The sequence below is a fragment of the Octopus sinensis genome, linkage group LG10, assembly GCF_006345805.1.
Source record: "Octopus sinensis linkage group LG10, ASM634580v1, whole genome shotgun sequence".
Taxonomy (NCBI): domain Eukaryota; kingdom Metazoa; phylum Mollusca; class Cephalopoda; order Octopoda; family Octopodidae; genus Octopus; species Octopus sinensis.
In genome coordinates, this window is record NC_043006.1 from 67548974 (window position 1) to 67570200 (window position 21227).

Sequence of the window (21227 nt, forward strand, 5' to 3'; positions counted from 1 at the left end):
CACGACCCGATGCATTCTACTCTTAAAAATGCTAGGTAAATGTAATTGAAGAAATCCTATATTGTAGATTTCTATAATATTATAATATATATATATAATATATATATATATATATATATATATATATATACATATATATATACACATATATATACATACATATATACATATATATACATACATATAATATACATATAGATTATACATAGATATTTAGTGTGTGGTGTGTGTGTGTGTGTGTGTGTGTGTATGTATATAGTATATATGAATCGCCATGACTGATCGTTAGCCACTACACACATTTTTTTCTCTCCTTGTTTTTCTCCATGTTTTTTTCTGTGTTCCTTTCTGTAGAAGAGCGTAGGCTCGAAACGTAAAAGACTATTTCTATTCCTGAGCATTATACTAATACATCTGTTTGTTTTGTACACCACCTGTCTTCGTATTTTGGTTTTTTCGTAAATTCTCCCTATATATTTATATACATACATATATACGTATACACACATACACACACACACACACACACATATATATATATATATATATATATATTTCTATCTCTTCTCCATACTGTTCCTTCTATCTTTTTTTCCTTGATTTAGTCAAAGAACTGTGGCCATGCTGGAACACCACCTTTAAGTGTTTAGTCGAATATATCGACCCGGTATTTAATTTTTAAGTCCGATAATTGTTTTATCTGTCTCCTGTGCCGAACCATTAAGTAATGGGACGTAAAAAAAACAACACCGGTTGTCAAGTTGCGGGAAGAGACAATCTCCAACACAGACAGACACACTAGCACACACACACATTCATACACATACATACACGTCGGCTTTCCATACAGTTACCATCTACCAAATTCTCTCCCAAGGGTCGATGGGAGTGAATTTGGTAGACGGAAACTGGTCGACCCGGGGCTATAATTCAGAACACTTGTCCAAGATATCGCGAAGTGGGACTGACCTCGAAACTGATTAAAAAAAAAAAAACAAGCTTTTTAACCACACACCGAATGCCTTTTGTCCCCTTTGTTATTAACAATGTTAGTTCTGACCGACCATCATCAAAAAAACCTAACTGAATGAAAAGAAAACCGTCCTACATCTCTGTTCAAGTTAGGAGATACCAAGGTATGTTGTGTTTATTTCTTCTTATCTCAAACAATTTCACGTGTACTTCCCGTATGTTCCACCGTCGCTTTGTGATGAGAAATCTATATATATATATATTTGCAGCACGTTTTCTAACATGCTAGATTTTGCTTTCTTTCCCATTTAAAACTCTACTCTTTTATTGTCTGTTTTCTTTCCCGCTGCCTTTTGCAGGACTTTTATACTTCCACGGCAACAATAACAGCATCAACAAGGAATATATAACATCTATAAAAACGAGAATAACAACAATTATTCACTGGGAACGAACTAATGGTGTTTTCCCACTAGTGTTTTGTCTATCATTAACTGGTTAGTATATAAATATTTATGGCGTATTCAGTGGACTTCCATAAAAATATACATGAGTATATACATACATATATACGTATATATATGTGTGTGTGTTTGTGTGTGTATGTATGTGTATGTATATTATATATATATATATATATATATATATTATATATATATATATGTACGTATGTATATGTATGTATCTATGTATATGTAGATGTATGTATCTACGTATTTGTATCTATGTATATATATGTATGCATATATATATATTATATATATAAATAAGTATATATATATATAATATATATCACCGTGACCGACCAGGCTATCAGATGTTGCTACACATCGCTGATCACAATGCGCTTCGCATTGTTTTAGCCTTCAAATGACGCCTTCCCGCTGGATAAGCGAGCAAGCCAACAGAAGAAAGAGTGAGAGAAAGTTGTGGCGAAAGAGTACAGCAGGGATTGCCACCACCCCTGCCGGAGCCTCGTGGAGCTTTAGGTGTTTTCGCTCAATAAACACTCACAACGCCTGGTCTGATAGTCGAAACCGCGATCCTACGGCCGCGAATCCGCTGCCCTAACCACTGGGCCATTGCGCCTCCACACACACACACACACACACACACACACACACACACACACACACATGCATACATATATATTTATATATACATGTACAAGTGTGTATGTATATACATACATGAATATGTGTGTGTGCTTATACGTATATATATATATATATATATCATATTGTCTTTAATCATATATTTACATACATACATACACGTTCACACCCATATCTGTGTGTTTATGTGTGTGTCTATGCATGTATCTGTGTGTATGCACACATGCACTTACACACCCATACAGCCAAGAGAGTACACAAAGGAAAGTCGAGGGCGAGACTTTTCGAAGCGCTCGTTTTTCCCAAATTGTATTATAACAATAAAGCAACGCCCTCGAACTATCGCATAATTTGGGCCAAATCAAAATAGTGTGGGATCTATCGTACATGTTATAAAGAGATCTTAATTTAATAGCAGACAGGCTCGAAACAGAACTGGAGTGGAGAGGGTTTGTCGTTGATGAGGTTACGAATGGTGACGAAAGATTGAGACAAACCTGGGCACCAAACCGTTAATCCGTTTGTCGTTAATTAACGAACTTATCATTTTCGTTAACGATTTTATCATATTGAAGTTAGCGGGCATATGACGTAGTGGTTAAGAGCGCTGGTTACTAACCCCAAAATTCCGAGTTTGATCCCAGGCAGTGACCTGAAGAAGAAGAAGAAGAAGAAGAAGAAGAAGAAGAAGAAGAAGAAGAAGAAGAAGAAGAAGAAGAAGAAGAAGAAGAAGAAGAAGAAGAAGAAGAAGAAGAAGAAGAAGAAGAAGAACAAGAAGAAGAAGAAGAACAACAACAACAACAACAACAACAACAACAACAACAACAACAACAACAACAACAACAACAACAGCAACAACAACAGCAACAACAACAACAACATCGAAAAATACCTTAGGAATGAGAATCCAGGTTCGAAATTTCCCCAAGACACCTGATGAAGGCTGAAGCGTATATCAGTCGAAACATTGTGTTAACAACAAACAAGATGAGGACAAATATCTGTCAAATTTAAATAATGTAAGGATTTTATAGTTTTTGGTACTTTTTAAAGGTGTTTTTAGGTAGCTTTAGAGCAAAAATTGATCTTTTTTTTGTTTATTTGTTTTTTCTATAATAAAAGTTATCGATAACTTCCGTTACATTTTTAAAGAATTAACTGATTGACGGTTCTCGAAATTAAGCTTTTGGTTAACGGATTAACGATTAACGAAGTTAAGTTTTCGGCTGACGGTGCCCACCTTTGCCGATTGATTGACTCTACTATTAATTAAACAATCGATAAGTTAATAGGTTAAATCAGTGGTACTCAACCATTTGGTTCTTATCTCATTCGGATGGATCCTCATAACCATTCAATAACCATTCAATAACCATTCACAATAATCTTTTCATAGATTTATGATTAAATATTATTAGGAATTGTTCAAATATTTTGTGCGTTGTGGAAGTATAACCACTTCATTCTTTAATCCGTTTATTTGTTTCAGTCATTCGATTGCGGCTATGCTGGAGCACCGCCTTTTAGACGAACAAATCGACCACAGGACTTATTCTTTGTAAACTTAGTACTTATTCTATCGGTCTCTTATGCCGAACCGCTAGATTACGGAGACGTAAACACACCAGCATTGGTTGTCGAGCGATGGTGGGTGTGGGGACAAATATTATTATTATTATTATTATTATTATTATTTCTACTCTCGGCACAAGGCCTTCAAACTTTTAGGGAGAAAGGGATTAGTCGATTACATCGACGCCAGTACGTAACTGGTACTTATTTCATCGACCCCAAAAGAATGAAAGGAAAAGTCGACCCTGGCGGAATTTGACAGACGAAGTACAGCTAAACATTTCACTCGGGGTCCTAACGTTTCTGCCAGTTTTCCGCCTTATATATAGTAGTAGTAGTAGTAGTAGTAGTAGTAGTAGTAGTAGTAGTAGTAGTAGTAGTAGTAAACACAGAAATCTCAGTTCTGCATGGATTGATTGTAAAAAGGCCTTCGACGGCATACCGCATTCATAGATCTTGAAATCGCTGGATATCTTCAAAATTTCTCCTGTGATTCCAAGCTTACTGAAGCACAACATGCCGATGTGGAATACGAATCTCCCATTATACCACTCTAATGGAGTGCTGATAGAGAAAGAACCGGTTTCTAACCTAGATCCAAAGCTCCTTCATTGGAATTTCAACATCAACAACAGGGTATTTTCGTTTGTTTGCATGTACTCTTTTACTCTTTTACTTGTTTCAGTCATTTGACTGCGGCCATGCTGGAGCACCGCCTATAGTCGAGCAAATCGACCCCCGGGCTTATTCTTTGTAAGCCTAGTACTTATTCTATCGGTCTTTTTTTGCCGAACCGCTAAGGTACGCGGAGGTAAACACAACAGCATCGGTTGTCAAGCAATGTTAGGGGACAAACACAGACACACAAACATACACACACACACACACACAGATACACACACACACACACACATACATATATATATATACGACGGGATTCTTTCAGTTTCCGTCTACCAAATCCACTCATAAGGCTTTGGTCGGCCCGCGGCTATAGTAAAAGACACTTGCTCAAGGTGTCAAGCAGTGGGACTGAACCCGGAACTATGTGGTTGGTAAGCAAGCTACTTACCACACAGACACTCCAGCGCCTGTATGTATGTATGTATGTATGTATTTGTGCAGATTTGCATGTTTTATGCATGTATTCTCATGCATATAGTTGCATATCTAGACATGCTCGTATATACTTAAATGATAGGCGGCGAGCTGGCAGAACCGTTAGCATGCCGGGCGAAATGCGTAGCCGTATTTTGTCTGCCGTAACGTTCTGAGTTCAAATTCCGCCGAGGTCGACTTTGCCTTTCATCCTTTCGGGGTCGATAAATTAAGTACCAGCTACGCACTGGGGTCGATGTAATCGACTTAATTCGTTTGTCTGTCCTTGTTTGTCCCCTCTATGTTTAGCCCCTTGTGGGTAATAAAGAAACATATACTTAAATGATAAACTTCTGGAAAGTTTTACAGATTTTTACAGTTCCAGTGATGGATTGGATCGTTAGTCTTCGAATTACCTTTCTTCTTTCTGGTTTGGAGATGCCTAATTTCTCAAGATTGGTATTTATGTATGCATGCATGCATGTACGTACGTATGTATACATGCATGCATGTACGTACGTATGTATGTATGTATGTATGTATGTATGCATGTATGTATGCATGTATGTATGATTGTATGTATGTATGTATGTATGTATGTGTATGTATGTATGTATGCATGAATATGTAGGTATTGCCATATGGTTAAGAAGTTCGCGTAGTTACAACTTCGACCCTGCTGTATGCCGCTATGGCAGTGTGTGTGTGTGTGTGTGTGTGTGTGTGTGTGCGTGCGTGCATGCGTGAGCATGGGCATGCGTGTGTGTGTGAGAGAGTGCGTGCATGCGTACGTGTGCATGAGTTTGTATGTCTTTGTATCTACGTTTGCCCCCCCCCCCACCACCACCACCACCACCACCACCGCTTGACAACCTGTACTAGTATGTTTACGTCCCCGAAAATTAGCGGTTCAGCAAATCAAACTAAAAGAATAAGTACCAAACTTTAAAAAAAAACGTAAATACAAGGGCTGATTAATTCGACTTAAATTCCTCAGCGCAGTACTCCAGCATGGCCGTAGTCTTATAAGTGAACCAAATAGGAGATAAGACTAAAGATAGAAAGGGAAATTAAAGTTTGTCTATAAAAAGAACTTCCATCATGTCGACCTAATTAGATTACTTTCAATTTTCAGAACTAATTTACCATTAATTATCAAATTTTTTATTCCTATTTTTGGGCTATGACAGATGTCTTAGGAGTTAAAATAATATATAGTATTTAAATTTTCTTCATATGTGAATTATTTTGGAAATTATAAATCTTACGAAAAGTCCCAAATAGGGATCGCTGAAATTAAGTATATTTATCCTTTTCTATTTAATTGCAATAACAAACATTTTAGGTTTTTTTTGTTTTTTTTTTTGAAACTATAGCATTAAATGCGAATGTGTATGAAATATCAATGAATGATATAGATGGGAAATGCAAAATAAAATGTTTTCAAAACAGTTGGTATTTTTGTGGTTCAAAAATTGCGATTCATGACATAAAATGCCTTCTAGAATTAGTCAGAGCTAATAATGGCAAACTTTAACCACTAAATATTGTTAAACACACCTCTGCAAATGCATTATGCATAAGCAATTCACTTTAAATACAACGAACAACCGGCAATGAGATTGTTTTGGTAGATTTTCAAATGGGGCTAATGGCAGGCAATGGGTTAAATCCGTTTCCACCAAGCATAATTAACATCCTGCAGTTACATTTCGTAGAAAACAGAACAGACTGTCGTTGCTTTCCGAGAAGTGTCGCACATTTACGACGTCGTTTGGGATTGCTACTAGAAAAAAGGCGTGACACATATACACAAACACACACACACACAGCTGGTTTTTCACAGGTTACGTCTACCAAATCCACGCATAAATTTCTCTGTATGTGTGCGTGTGTGTGTGTGGTATGTCTGTGCATATTAATCGATGTGCACTGTATTACATATCCATTACGGCCGATCGTGATCGGTTTCGAACTAGGGGTTCAACGGAATGTTATATAACACTCTGATTATGTATCCCTGTGCTCTTCAGAGATGGCAATGGATCCTTAGATGGTGTTTGTGTGTGTATATATATATATATATACAACGTCTAAGAATCCATGTGTGTGTGAGCGCGTATTACTCTCTCTCCATGCCATTTTGTGGTCGTTGTAAAAGAATGTCACTGTTATACTAGCAGTGTCCTTTGTTTCCAGTCTTCTGTAAAAGCATGTCTGGTCATAGAGAAATGTTACCTTGCTTGGAAACAGATAGTGATTGGTGACAGGAAGGGCATCCGGCCGTAGAAAATCCGCCTCAACAAAATTCCCTGTCTGATCCATGCGAACATAGAAAAGTAGACGTTAAATCGATGATGATGAAGAGGAGAGGAGGGGGAGGAGGAGGAAGAGGAGGAGGAGGAGGATGACGACGACGATGACGACGAGGATGATGATGGTTTAACTGCGTATATGAAAGTCTAATGTAGTGCTCTTACACTTTTTTCGATGATTCGCGGTCCCCTCTAAAATGCAGGATAACTAACATGGAAAAAATGACGTACATTCATGTACCGTAATATCTATGAACTGGGATGAGAATGGATATCTGGCAAAGGGCAAGGTCATGTTGAAATATGCATCGGTGAGGATAACGACAGCAAGAGACATGCAAACGTGTGGATTCCAGTAGTGGAGTGGTGAATCATGTGAGCATAGAATATCAACGGTACGTGCACGATCGACCGCATGTTTTCCATCGGCCAATCACTAGCAAATGAATATGTAAGAGTGGCAAGTGGTTTTGGGGGTCAGCGACAAAAAGGGATGATAGCATGCGAAAAACTAAGTCTTGAAAGTTTTAAATTTAAGTGCCTGAAGCCAACCATTTTCACGAAACTTCAGCATCTCTTCGCAGTCCGCCTAAAATCGCTTTGCGGTCCCCTAGGAGACCGCGGATCCCGGTTTGAGAACCACTGGTCTAAGGCATATTTATCAGCCAGTGGCATGGGAGAGAACTGAAATAGAAGCAAAGGCTCCACTGTTAAATATTTGACCTACTGTTTAATAATTACCGGCAAGCCGACGTGTTTGAGACATTTGAGCCAAATGGAGAAATAACACAATAGCTTAGTTATGATGATCTGTCTGCCGTATTTGAAGGCATAAAAACACGAGTGTATTAGCTGCATCCCGGTTTTGACAGCGTATATTTGGTTAAAAAGTTTTTTTGTGCGTTAAAACAATCTATTTAAAATAATCTGCTTTCTGAGTTCGAATTCCACCGAGGTCGATTTTGCCTTTCATCCTTTCGGGAATCGATAAAATAAACACCAGCTGAGCACTGGTGGTCGATGTAATTGAATATCCCCCTCCCCCAAATTTCAGGCCTTGTGCCTATAGTAGAAAGGATTTTTTAAAAATAATCTAAGGCGGCGAGCTGGCAGAATGGTTAGCACGCCGAACAAAAAACTTAGCGGCATTTTTATCGTCTTTACGTTCTGATTTCAAATCCCGCAGAGGTCGATTTTGCATTTCATCCTTTCGGGATCGATAAAATAAGTACCAATCGAGCACCAGGATCGATATAATCGACTTACCTGTTATCACGAATTTGCTGGCCTTGTGCCAAAAATTGAAACCAATATTCAAAGCTATCTTTCAATATGTTGCAAACCATTACAAAAGTGGAATTCAAGTAATAGTGGTTCCAAATGTTGGTGCAAGATCTGAAATTTCGGGTTAGGGGTAAGTCGATTACATTGACCCCAGTGCTCAACTGGTACTTATTTTTCGACCCTGAAAGAATGAAAGGCAAATTCGACCCCAGCGGCATTTGAACTCAAAACGTAAAGTCGAGAGAAATGCCGCTAAGCATTTCGCCCGGCGTGATAATAATTGTTTGATTAGTCATTCAGTCAATCAGCAAGTCTTTTCATCGAAAAACCCTTCAGTTTATCAGGATCGTTAGAGTGTTTTATAAAATTACCCTTCGTAGCTTCTCCGATTCTCTACGCTCTGAGTTCAAATAACGCCGCAAACAATTCAGGCGGTCTGCTGGCAGAATCGTTAGCACGTCGAATAAAAATGCTTGGCGCTTATTTCACCTGACTTTACACTCTGAATTCAAATACTGCCAAGGTCGACTTTGCCTTTCATCCTTTCAAGGGTCGATGAAATAAGTACCTGCCAAGTACTGGGGTCGATGATATCAACTTCCTTCTTCCCCTAAAATTTGAAACCATTATTATAGAGAAAGGCTTGACAGAAGTAACAGCGATTGCCAAGGACTAAATTACTTTACAGGAGGCCTAACTTCACATATAGGACTAAGGGTAGGGTTTTTCGGGGGTCTTTTTGCTTGTTTGTGTGGGGTTTTTTTTTAGATTTGTTTTTTTTTAAGTCAAATACGGCATATAAGTTTTCCTTCCCTCACCTTAGATTTTGCTCTTAAGAACTCCTATTTCATGAAGAAATACAGGACATGTTTGAACTGGCAGCACCAAGAGTAATGACCTTTATTAACAAACGTCTACTAACTGCCGACTTCCTTGATTTACTAGAAATTTATGTTAAAATTAACAACTTTCATGAGAATGTTGCAAGCCAAAATTTACTCTGCAGTGAATTAAAATGGATGAACTTTTCATCTACAGATCCTGGTTTCGTTTTAAACCAAACCTAAAAAGGCAAAGCTTAAAGATTACATTATGCAAATTCACTAACATATTGTGAAAATTTTCCCACTTGATAACTCTAACAAGGACAGGTTTGACATTTGCTACGAACAAGAGCAAGCCAAATATCAGGGGTTGGTCGATGAGGCCCTTGGCAAAGGATGGCGCATTGCCTCATTTCTTGTTGAAGTCGGTTGCCACGGATTTCTGGCTAGATTAGGGCACTATTTCCTGCAGAAGATTGGTCTAGAGCTTAGACAACCTGATGAAAGCCGCCAAAGAGGTAGGAATGGCAGCTGAAACCAGTTCCAGGCAGCTGTGGTTGACAAGTGACCATAAGTGGAACCCTTTCACAAGCGAAGACTAATTCAGCCCTCGCTACTTTGCTAAGGCTAAGGGGCGAAATGCTTGCGATAAATTCAGAAGAAGAGCTTGCAAAACCTCCTCTAACATGTGGCATTTGGTGAATGCAGAAGTTTCTGGTGTTGCTGTCTTCATCTACGTTTATTTCCACGTGGTTGGTTCGTCCGGAACTCTTGACAGGAAGAGATCCAATTTTGTTTTGAAAACACCTACATCCACTCCAAGAAGGTCTCTCAGACATTTTGGGAGGACATTGAAGAGTTGTGAGCACTTGAAACTCAAGTTGTTGTAGTGTCTGATCCTGTATCTTGATAGCAATGTTGGGATATTTGGCACAATGCAGGGACACCCCATTCTGCCAGTTGTGTAACTTTCAATGCCAAAGTTTGCTACAAGTTCTTCTAAGATTTTCTAGATGTATATATCACTGCATATCCTTCCCACTTTCGTTCTTGGGAGTAGGGTTTTAACTTTTCCTGTAGCTGACATGTCTCACTGAGACGATCTTCTTTGTGTAGCTTCCTGGATTGCTTCGAGTTCCGGAGTTAATTTTACACTGTGTGGTGACCATATTTGAAAGCATTAATCTAAACAGCTGGAGTCAAATGTCCACCAGAGAACAATCATGGTTTCCTTTTCTCTCGTTCTGAAAGTTCTATGGAGCCATTCGGCCAGTCATCTGCACTTTATCGCCAAGTTAGTAATATGCACCTGGAAAGATGCATCATTACTCATGTAAATGGCCAGGTGATACTCCGATTTTGATTCAGGGGTTGCATGTATATAAAACTTATATAGCTTTACATCTAAAACGATACACATCCACACTATTATATCATATATATATATATATATATATATATATATATATTATAAATCTGAAATGCAAAAGGTTTGTTTGTTTGTCTGGTTTTGGCATTGAGAACGGGTTAAAGGCCACTAGATCCCGTCGGATTGACTCCAAAATTTACAGGGACATGTAAAATGAGGTGAGGATGCCAGTAACTAGGTTAGAAATCCCCATCTTAAAAGGTGTCGTTGTTAGGGCCAAAGACTCACTTTGACAAGTCTACTCTCATTCTTTTATGTATCTGTCTTCCTCCGTCACTCACTCTTTCCTCCCTTCCCATCACTTTCTATATATAACGTCGTTTAACAGTGTCTAACTCCCCTTCACTTTCTCTTTATAACGTCGTCAAACAGCGTTCTTTATCTCCCCCTCCCCGCCTTCGACAGCGCTTTCACACGCTCTCTCTCTCTACGTCTGTCTGCATTCATAGAGAGAATTATCATCGCCACAACCACAACCACATCTTCATGAGAACAAATATTATGAATTAGATATTTATTGGGTTAATTTATATGTGTGTGTGTGTGTGTTTGTGTGTGTTCTATATATAAATATGTATATATAATGTATATATACAAAGTGTATATATCTGTATTTATGTATATTAAACTTTTTAATACTTTTTTGATAGTTATATATATTTTTTTTAAATTATAAATATAAATTAATAATTTTAATTTAAAATTTTAATAATTTTAATTTAAGAAATTTCTCATTTTTACGTTTTTTTGCCTTCTATTTTTTTTGTTGTTTACAGTTTTCATTTTTTCTGAAAGAAATTTACAGCTGCATGTAGCCCGTGTTTAGAGCTTTCATTTGCATGGTCAATCGTCGAAAAATTCCCAAAATAAGTACTAAATTTAACAAAAAAATCCTTTTTCTTCCTTATTTTTAATTGCTCAAATAGTGCCACGTACAAAAGACAAGTGTGCTTTCCGTCGTCACTGCCTGATATTTATGATTGATCTTTCAAAATATTTTCTTTCTCAACTTGCTCAAGATCTTTTGTTTTTTATAAATGGGAGAGAGATAGATAGACAAAGATAGAGCGTAAGAGAAAGCGAGGAAGTGTCCGAGAGAAGGGAAGAGTAAGAGAGTGGGAAAGTGAGAGAGAAAGGAGAGAGAAACAAAGAGGGAGAATGTGGCGATAAGAAACAGAAAGTAACAACCACACCCTCACCCGAGGATAGAGCGGGTCACCTTAAGCTAATTATCTCTATTTTGTTAAATATATATAAACCCCGGTTTATCTAATTACCTTACAGTTGAATATTAAATATAACATTCAATACTTATAACAGTTAATAAACCAGTAAATTCATTGAATTTTATTATCTCTTAAACAGGTGTTGAACCTTTAATTAAACTTATATATCTCTTATTATAAAAGGCAGATTTTATCTGCCTCCCTTTGTCTCTTATAGAAATCTACAATATAGGATTTCTTCAATTACAATTTACCTAGCATTTTTAAGAGTAGAATACATCGGGTCGTGCCAGGTACAGTTTTTCAAATTTCACCCCCAATTAAGCAAAATTTCGAGAAAACTCACATTGTGGTGTGTAAGTGAAGTGCTTTTCTTAGTGTGGGCTACAGCACACACACACACACACACACACACCACACACACACACAAACGGAGCGAAATGCTTCACTCATGCTATCACCCTAACTTCTCCTCCTTTCTCTTTGCAAGTGTGCAACGATTAAAGTGGAAGTATTTATATAAAACGAGAGAAGTGTACCTTAAACCACTACTCAAAAAAAAAACACAGCAAACAGAAACAAATAAATACATAACGATTTACTCCTCACACAATTTCTTCAATTAGAGTTTACCTATGATTTTTCAAAGTACTTCCATTCGGTCATGGCATACAAAATTTCTTTCAATTTCACCCCCATATTACTCCCACTTCCTATTTAAACACAGATACGCAAATATATAAATAAAATTGTAAGCTAACGTGTGTGTGTGGTGTGTGTGTGCGTGTGTGTGTGTGTGCGTGTGTGTGTGTGTGAGGGTGCGTGTGTGTCTGTGTGTGCGTGTGTGTGAGTGTGTGACAGGGATGAGCCAGTCAGACTGGTCATCCTTTTTGCTAGAAGATCACCTATGGTCTTTTATGCTACACCACTGGTTTTTAGTTCATATTAATCAAATTAATATTCACAACGAGAAGGACTATTCATTATAATACATCAGTTCCACACATTTACCCTGGTTCCATTTCGGACAACTGCACAAACATTTGCCATTTCACACATGTATGTAAACAAATTCCTTTCTTAAAAATTTCAATTCATTTTCTTTTTCAATTCATACAAATTTTTTTAGGACGAAATTAAGATCTAAAGTTATCTCTAAGTAGCACAAAGATCGCCCAAAAGTGTATATAGATATATAAATGTATTTATATATTCATCTATGCACACATGTATGTATAACGTGTGTGTATATATTTCCATAGAGGTAACCATTCACTCCATACAAATTTTTTTAGGACGAAATTAAGATCTAAAGTTATCTCTAAGTAGCACAAAGATCGCCCAAAAGTGTATATAGATATTTAAATGTATTTATATATTCATCTATACACACATGTATGTATAATGTGCGTGCATATATTTCCATAGAGGTAACCATTCAATCCATACAAAGTTTTTTAGGACGAAAATATTTATATATAAAAGAAAGGTTGTGTGTCTGTCTACTCCGATTTAGATTCCTAACTACTCCCACATTTTGCGATGCAGTTTAACCAAAACCGGGTATCTTATAGTCGTGATTCATATTGAGCCCTTCTGGGTATTAGCGCGCGTCTACGATGAGTCTACGATTTTACAAATAATTTACCATCATTTTTTTCCATTTTAATGCATATTTCTTTAAATAAAGGGAAGTAACTCTCAAACTTCACACCAATATGCGTGCTCATATGCGACGTAATATCACATCAGCAGCATTTCCTCACACCCTCCTTGCACTTGGCGAAGGCAAAATACCAGGGGATGAAAATGGTAATATTGCCATCGATTCCATTTGTACCATTGTTAAGACACCTTCTGATCTCAGAGATGCAGTGTTCCCAGATCTACAAGCTAATTATCAGAATATGGATTGGATTGGCAAAAAGGCTATACTGGCCCCGAGGAATAAAACTGTTCACCATATTAATGATGAAATGCTAAAACTCATTCCTGGGGAAGTCTATGTATATCAGTCTATCGATACAACTCCTGACCCAGAGGACGTCATCAACTATCCAATAGAGGTACTCAATTCCTTTGAGCACCCCAGACTACCACCACACTTTCTCAAACTTAAAGTTGGTGCCCCTATAATGCTCATCAAAAATTTGGTTCCCCAAAAACAATGCAATGGCACACGTTTGATCGTTAAGTCCTTATCTCCCACCGTAAACTTATATCAATATTTGCCTGAATAATCATCATAATTCAGTGCAATCATTAACAGTACTTTCAAGCAATTCAGCCCCGAGCAACGCTGGGCAATTCTGCTAGTATATATATAAATGGCAAAATGTCTGCGTGTGTATCCTTTATACAAATCCACAATTTTTCAGTTAGAGAGCTCGCACTTTCTATGGTCATTCAAAACCGTCCAAGGGTGGTCGTGCACATCTTTACATTTCCCCAATCACCCTGCAAAGCCATTAAAAAATCAATAGAAATTACTTTTTTGTGAATTTTCTATCCAAAACCCAATCAAAATGCCTGAAACTTGATATGCCAATTGAATGCTAGCTAGCTGTATGTGATTGGTCAGAGATTTGGACAGTACTCGCGTGTATGTGTGCACGCACACAGCTATATATGCATGCACTAGCACTATGACCCGGCGTTGCCGGGTCTTAGTGCTAGTATTATATATCTATGGTTTTTAGGAAATTGATTGTTATGGCCGGTTATTGATTTCGCACCTATGAAGTGCTTAGCCATACAGGCGACTCATCAGGTTCAAATGGCTGCAGACACATAACTTCTCTACAACTGGAGGGATGAAGACGTCATGGTCAGTTAGTTATGTAAGCAAAAATATACATCTGGAATGGCCGTGCAGGATATGTTTCAGGTGGGACAGGATTAACTTTCTTACATCGGTTCTAACCGTAACAATATTTGAAGATGCTGTCGTGATTCTATTCAGCAAATGAGAAATTCCAAACTTTTAAGAAAAAAGGGACTCCAGGCCAAGAAATTTTTTTCCCACGAGAGTTCTGGACCCCAGCTATGATCTGATTTGCATACAGCCAATCAGAGCTCAACAATCAAACTATTTTTTGAGCGCATAACAAGTGATGGGCGATAAGATAAGGTCACTTGGGTAAGGAATGACCATGCTTCTCTTCTCTTTTAATAATGTTTGTTGTCCTTGTTCTTGTTTCAACTATGGCTGCCACTGCGTAATTATTTGTGTTGTTGTTTGCTATGTAAAACAGTAAGGGGAAAGGATCGCTAGCACATCGCCCTCTACCCACATTTTTCCCATCCACATCTTTACCATATGGGGCCCTAACAAAATCTGATAATAGGTATAGATGCAAATCTAATTACTTGTCTCCTTCTAAAATCAAGCATATCTTGGCAATCGGTCACTTACAACACCTTTCTTCGTCTTGAGTTTACTTGGTAGAGTGTGTTTGTTAACTTGACAACAAGGTCAAGGTAAGCTCTGATTGGCTGTATGCAAATGAGTTCATTACTGGGGTCCGGAACTCTCATGGGAAAAACCATTTTGCCTCCGGGCCAAGCGAGTTTTTCAGTATTCTTAATCTCTCTGCCAAGCAAAGCTTACGACATTTGCTCTCGTTTATATAAGTCCTCGGTTGTTAAAGAAGCTTCCATGTAATTGAGTGAGTTGCACTCCAATGTTGTTGACTGTGTTTTAGTTAAAGCTACGGTTTTAAAATCTGCCCAGATATACCACTCTTTGGTATTTCCCATTGACAACGGCTAAAGAGCTAGAAATACGTTTGGGAATCCGATAGGAAGTAGCACTGAGCAGATATGGGGTTTTTACACTTTTTACCATAAGAGTGAATTTTTTCCTCCCACAGTAATTGCAGTGAATTTGCCTTTAAAAGTTGAAATATATCACACATTTTGACTAACCTAGAGTTTGCTTATGCCTAAACACTGCTTGACGCCGATACTGCTGTATATATATATATACACACACACACATATATACACACACACACGCATATATGCACACATATACATGTGTGTATGTGTGTGTGTGTCTGTATATGTATATGTGCATGTAGACATGTATATATATATATATATACGTCTGCGCTGGTATGGGCATGTGACGAGAATGGGTGAAGATAGTTGTGTGCAAAAGTGCCGCACTCTAGCAGTTGAGGGAACCTGTGGAAGAGGTAGACCCAGGAAAACCTGGGACGAGGTAGTGAAGCACGACCTTCGAACTTTAGGTCTCACCAAGGAAATGACTAGAGACCGAGACCTATGGAAGTATGCTGTGCGTGAGAAGACCCGGCAAGACCAGTGAGAACAGTCAAAATCAAACCAAATCAACATCAGTGGAAATTGCAGCTATGGTTAAGCGAACCATCTGATCGTTTGTCCGTTGCCAGCCTCGCCTGGCCCCCGTGCCGTTGGCACGTAAAAGCACCATCCGCTCATGTCCGTTGCCAGCTTCACCTGGCCCCCGTGCCGGTAGCACGTAAAAGCAGCATCCGTTCGTGTCCATTGCCAGCCTCGCCTGGCCCCCGTGCCGGTAGCACGTAAAAGCAGCATCCGTTCGTGTCCGTTGCCAGCCTCGCCTGGCCCCCGTGCCGGTAGCACGTAAAAGCAGCATCCGTTCGTGTCCGTTGCCAGCCTCGCATGGCCCCCGTGCCGGTAGCACGTAAAAGCACCATCCGTTCGTGGCCGTTTGCCAGCTTTGTCTGGCACCTGTGCAGGTGGCACGTAAAAAGCACCCACTACACTCACGGAGTGGTTGGCGTTAGGAAGGGCATCCAGCCGTAGAAACACTGCCAAATCTGACTGGGCCTGATGAAGCCTCCCGGCTTCACAGACCCAGTTAAACTGTCCAAACCATGCTAGCATGGAAAACGGACGCTAAATGATGATGATGATGATGATGATGATATATATATATGTGGATCTATTTATATAAGTGCATGTATATATTTATGTGTATGAGGATAACTATATGTATGCATGTATGTGTATGTATATTATATGTATGTGTGTGTGTATATATATATACATATATGTGCGTGTGTATGTATGTATATATATATGTGTGTGTGTGTGTGTGTGTGTGTGTGGTCATTGCCAGTGCCGCCCCGACTGCATCCGTGCCAGTGACACGTAAAAAGCACCATCCTATCGTGGCCGTTGCCAGCCTGGCCTGGCCCCCGTGCTGGTGGCACGTAAAAAGCACCATCCGATCGTGGCCGTTGCCAGCCTCGCCTGGCCCCCGTGCCGTTGGCACGTAAAAGCACCATCCGCTCGTGTCCGTTGCCAGCTTCGCCTGGCCCCCGTGCCGGTAGCACGTAAAAGCACCATCCGTTCGTGTCCGTTGCCAGCCTCGCTTGGCCCCCGTGCCGGTAGCACGTAAAAGCACCATCCGTTCGTGTCCGTTGCCAGCCTCGCCTGGCCCCCGTGCCGGTAGCACGTAAAAGCACCATCTGTTCGTGTCCGTTGCCAGCCTCGCCTGGACCCCGTGCCGTAGCACGTAAAAGCACCATCCGTTCGTGGCCGTTTGCCAGCTTTGTCTGGCACTGTGCAGGTGGCACGTAAAAAGCACCACTACCTACACTCACGGAGTGGTTGCGTTAGGAAGGGCATCCAGCCGTAGAAACACTGCCAAATCTGACTGGGCCTGATGAAGCCTCCCGGCTTCACAGCCCCAGTTAAACCGTCCAACCCATGCTAGCATGGAAAACGGACGCTAAATGATGATGATGATGATGATGATGATATATATATATGTGGATCTATTTATAAGTGCATGTATATATTTTGTATGAGGATAACTATATGTATGCATGTATGTGTATGTATATTATATGTATGTGTGTGTGTATATATATATACATATAGTGCGTGTGTATGTATGTATATATAATGTGTGTGTGTGTGTGTGTGTGTGTGTGGTCATTGCCAGTTGCCGCCCCGATGCATCCGTGCCAGTGACACGTAAAAAGCACCATCCTATCGTGGCCGTTGCCAGCCTGGCCTGGCCCCCGTCTGGTGGCACGTAAAAGCACCATCCGATCGTGGCCGTTGCCAGCCTCGCCTGGCCCCCGTGCCGTTGGCACGTAAAAGCACCATCCGCTCGTGTCCGTTGCCAGCTTCGCCTGGCCCCCATGCCGGTAGCACGTAAAAGCACCATCCGTTCGTGTCCGTTGCCAGCCTCGCTTGGCCCCCGTGCCGGTAGCACGTAAAAGCACCATCCGTTCGTGTCCGTTGCCAGCCTCGCCTGGCCCCCGTGCCGGTAGCACGTAAAAGCACCATCTGTTCGTGTCCGTTGCCAGCCTCGCCTGGCCCCCGTGCCGGTAGCACGTAAAAGCACCATCCGTTCGTGGCCGTTTGCCAGCTTTGTCTGGCACCTGTGCAGGTGGCACGTAAAAAGCACCCACTACACTCACGGAGTGGTTGGCGTTAGGAAGGGCATCCAGCCGTAGAAACACTGCCAAATCTGACTGGGCCTGATGAAGCCTCCCGCTTCACAGACCCCAGTTAAACCGTCCAACCCATGCTAGCATGAAAACGGACGCTAAATGATGATGATGATGATGATGATGATATATATATATGTGGATCTATTTATATAAGTGCATGTTTATATTTATGTGTATGAGGATAACTATATGTATGCATGTATGTGTATGTATATTATATATATGTGTGTGTATATATATATATATTTATGTGCGTGTGTATGTATGTATATATATATATGTGTGTGTGTGTGTGTGTGTGTGTATGTATATATGTATGTTTGTATATATGTGTGTGTATGTGTGTGTGTCTGTGTGTATAGTTCGAATTTATTGAAAACAAAAGACAAAGACAGGTGAAGAAACAATGCCTGGGAAGAAGGGAAAATATATACATTCATTTATTTATGTATATGTGTACACATACTCGTTTAATATCCGCCTTACATGCCGGCGTGTGAAATTAACATGCAAGTGGCTGAATACTCCACAGACACACATACGCCTTAATATAGTTCTCAGTGAGATTTAGCATCACATAGAATGTGACAAGGCTGGCCCTTCTAAATTACAGGTACAATTCAGCTTTGCCAGCCGTGTGGGCTGGAACAATGTGAAATAAAGAGTCTTGCTCAAGGACACCACCAGATATTGAAAACAACCTAACAATCAGGAGTCAAAAACCTTGACCACCTGACTACACAACAACAGCAATGAGAAAACCAAAGACAGTACCAGTAATACATGATTTTAAATTTATTCCTTAAAATATAAACAAACATCCGCCTCACTCCTTCGGCAATAATCGGCCTTGTAACAGTTTCCAAGCTTTCTCAACCTGTTGTAAAGAGAGAATAGAAAAGAGGTTATTAATATTTTCACTTGAGATATCATAAAAGTGTTGCATTGTGTTGTGTGCTGTAGGTGTGGTGTTTAGTGGGTGTCTGATGCATTAAGGGTACTTTGGGTGTGTGTGCATACGTATTTATATACGCCAACATAGAAGACAGAGGTATGATGATGATATATATGTGTGTGTGATATATGCATGTATATATACATACATATGTATGCATATACTCTTTTTTCTTTTAATAGTTTCAGTCATTTGACTGTGGCCATGCTGGAGCACCGCTTTTAGTCGAAGAAATCGACCCCAGGACTTATTCTTTGCAAGCTTAGTACTTATTCTATCGGTCACCTTTGCCGAACCGCTAAGTTACGGTGACGTAAACACATCAGCATCGGTTGTCAAGCGATGTTGGGGGGATAAACAGAGACACAAACATATATACACAAACACATACACACACATATATTGGCACGTAAAAAGCACCCACTACACTCACGGAGTGGTTGGCGTTAGGAAGGGCATCCAGCTGTAGAAACATTGCCAGATAAGACCAGAGCCTGGTGCAGCCTTCTGGCTTCCCAGATCCCCGGTCGAACCGTCCAACCCATGCTAGCATGGAGAACAGACGTTAAACGATGATGATGATGATGATGATGATATATACATATATACAATGGGCTTCTTTCAGTTTCCGTCTACCAAATCCACTAACAAGGCTTTGGTCCACCCGAGGCTATAGTAGAAGACACTTGCTCAAGGTGCACGCAGTGGGACTGAACCAGGAACCATGTGGTTCGTAATGCCTATATATAAATATATATGTTTATACATACATATATATGCACATATCTTTATATATAAAAGAGAGCTGTCTGTCTCCTATGATTTAGATTCCTAACTACTCCCACATTTTGCGGTGCAGTTTAACCAAAACCGGGTATCTTATAGTCGTGATTCATATCGAGCCCTTCTGGGTATTAGCACGCATCTACGATGAGTCTACGATTTAAAAAAAAATTTACCATCAATTTTTCCCATTTTAATGCATTTTTAGCATATATAAGGGAAGTAACTCTCTAAAAATTTATTATTAAATCTCAGAACGTAAAAAGCTACAGTAACACCCCACTTTGTGGTTAGCCATATTGAGATGGCTATTATACTCTAAAAATGCTTATATAGTTATTTCCCTTACAAACCCGAGCAACGCCGGGCGATACTGCTAGTACATATATATAAGTGAAAGGGGTACAGGTAACTTGCCATGGGAAGTAGATTAGATCAAACGTTTTGGATACAACGCTTCAGATGTGTGTATGTATATGTATATTTACATACACACACACAAACATACAAACATATATATAAATATACTTACTATATATTTATACACACACATACACACACACACACATATATACTAGCAGAGATAGCCATCGTTGCACAGGAATACAATAGCATAGCTTTTTTACTGTTTTGCTTGTATCAGTCACATGACTGTGGTCATGCTGGAGCACACCTTTAGTTGACCCCCAGCATTTATTCTTTGTAAGCCTAGTATGTATTCTATCGGTGTGTTTTGCCAAAAAGCTAAATTATGGGTGCATAAATACAGCAACATCATTTGTCAAGCAATGGAGGGAGGGGGTACAAAGACAGACACACACACATATATATATATATATACATATATACATACATATATATATTTACATACATATATATTTACATACATATATATATAGTTACATACATATATATATGGTGGCTGACTCCTCGTTATCGAGTATGGCCATTGCACAAAGCTTAATCAATGTTGTTATCGTGCAATGCCTGTGCAAGAAGATTTTTTTTTAAATGAGGAAAGACTGTGCACTGAGTCAATCCCACTCACTAAGCAACAGCAGTCACAATCCGAAAAGAAGAACAAGTCAACATCATCGGTAACCAGAGTTATCCCAGTTTCCTGAGTTACCTTCTCCTAGAAGGATGCCCTAACAAAGGCTAGGAGTCATTCACTCCCAATG

At 39.5% G+C, this 21227-nt stretch overlaps 1 protein-coding gene and 1 long non-coding RNA gene across 5 annotated transcripts in view; one reads left to right on the forward strand and one right to left on the reverse strand.

The window, feature by feature from the left end:
* Window positions 1-831: 831 nt before the first annotated feature.
* Window positions 832-21227, forward strand: part of LOC118765156 — a 72830-nt gene continuing 52434 nt past the window's right edge. Inside the window, exon 1 of the long non-coding RNA XR_005001023.1 lies at window positions 832-1136. This is a non-coding gene — a long non-coding RNA (uncharacterized LOC118765156). The remainder of the gene's footprint in view (window positions 1137-21227) is intronic.
* The window catches only part of LOC115216711 (bifunctional coenzyme A synthase), a 117090-nt gene continuing 114945 nt past the window's right edge, over window positions 19083-21227 (reverse strand). For all 4 annotated transcript variants that reach the window (XM_036506753.1, XM_036506752.1, XM_029786244.2 and 1 more), the window contains exon 10: window positions 19083-19185. In XM_036506753.1, the coding sequence (XP_036362646.1) occupies window positions 19135-19185 (51 nt within the window). In that variant the 3' untranslated portion in view covers window positions 19083-19134. The remainder of the gene's footprint in view (window positions 19186-21227) is intronic.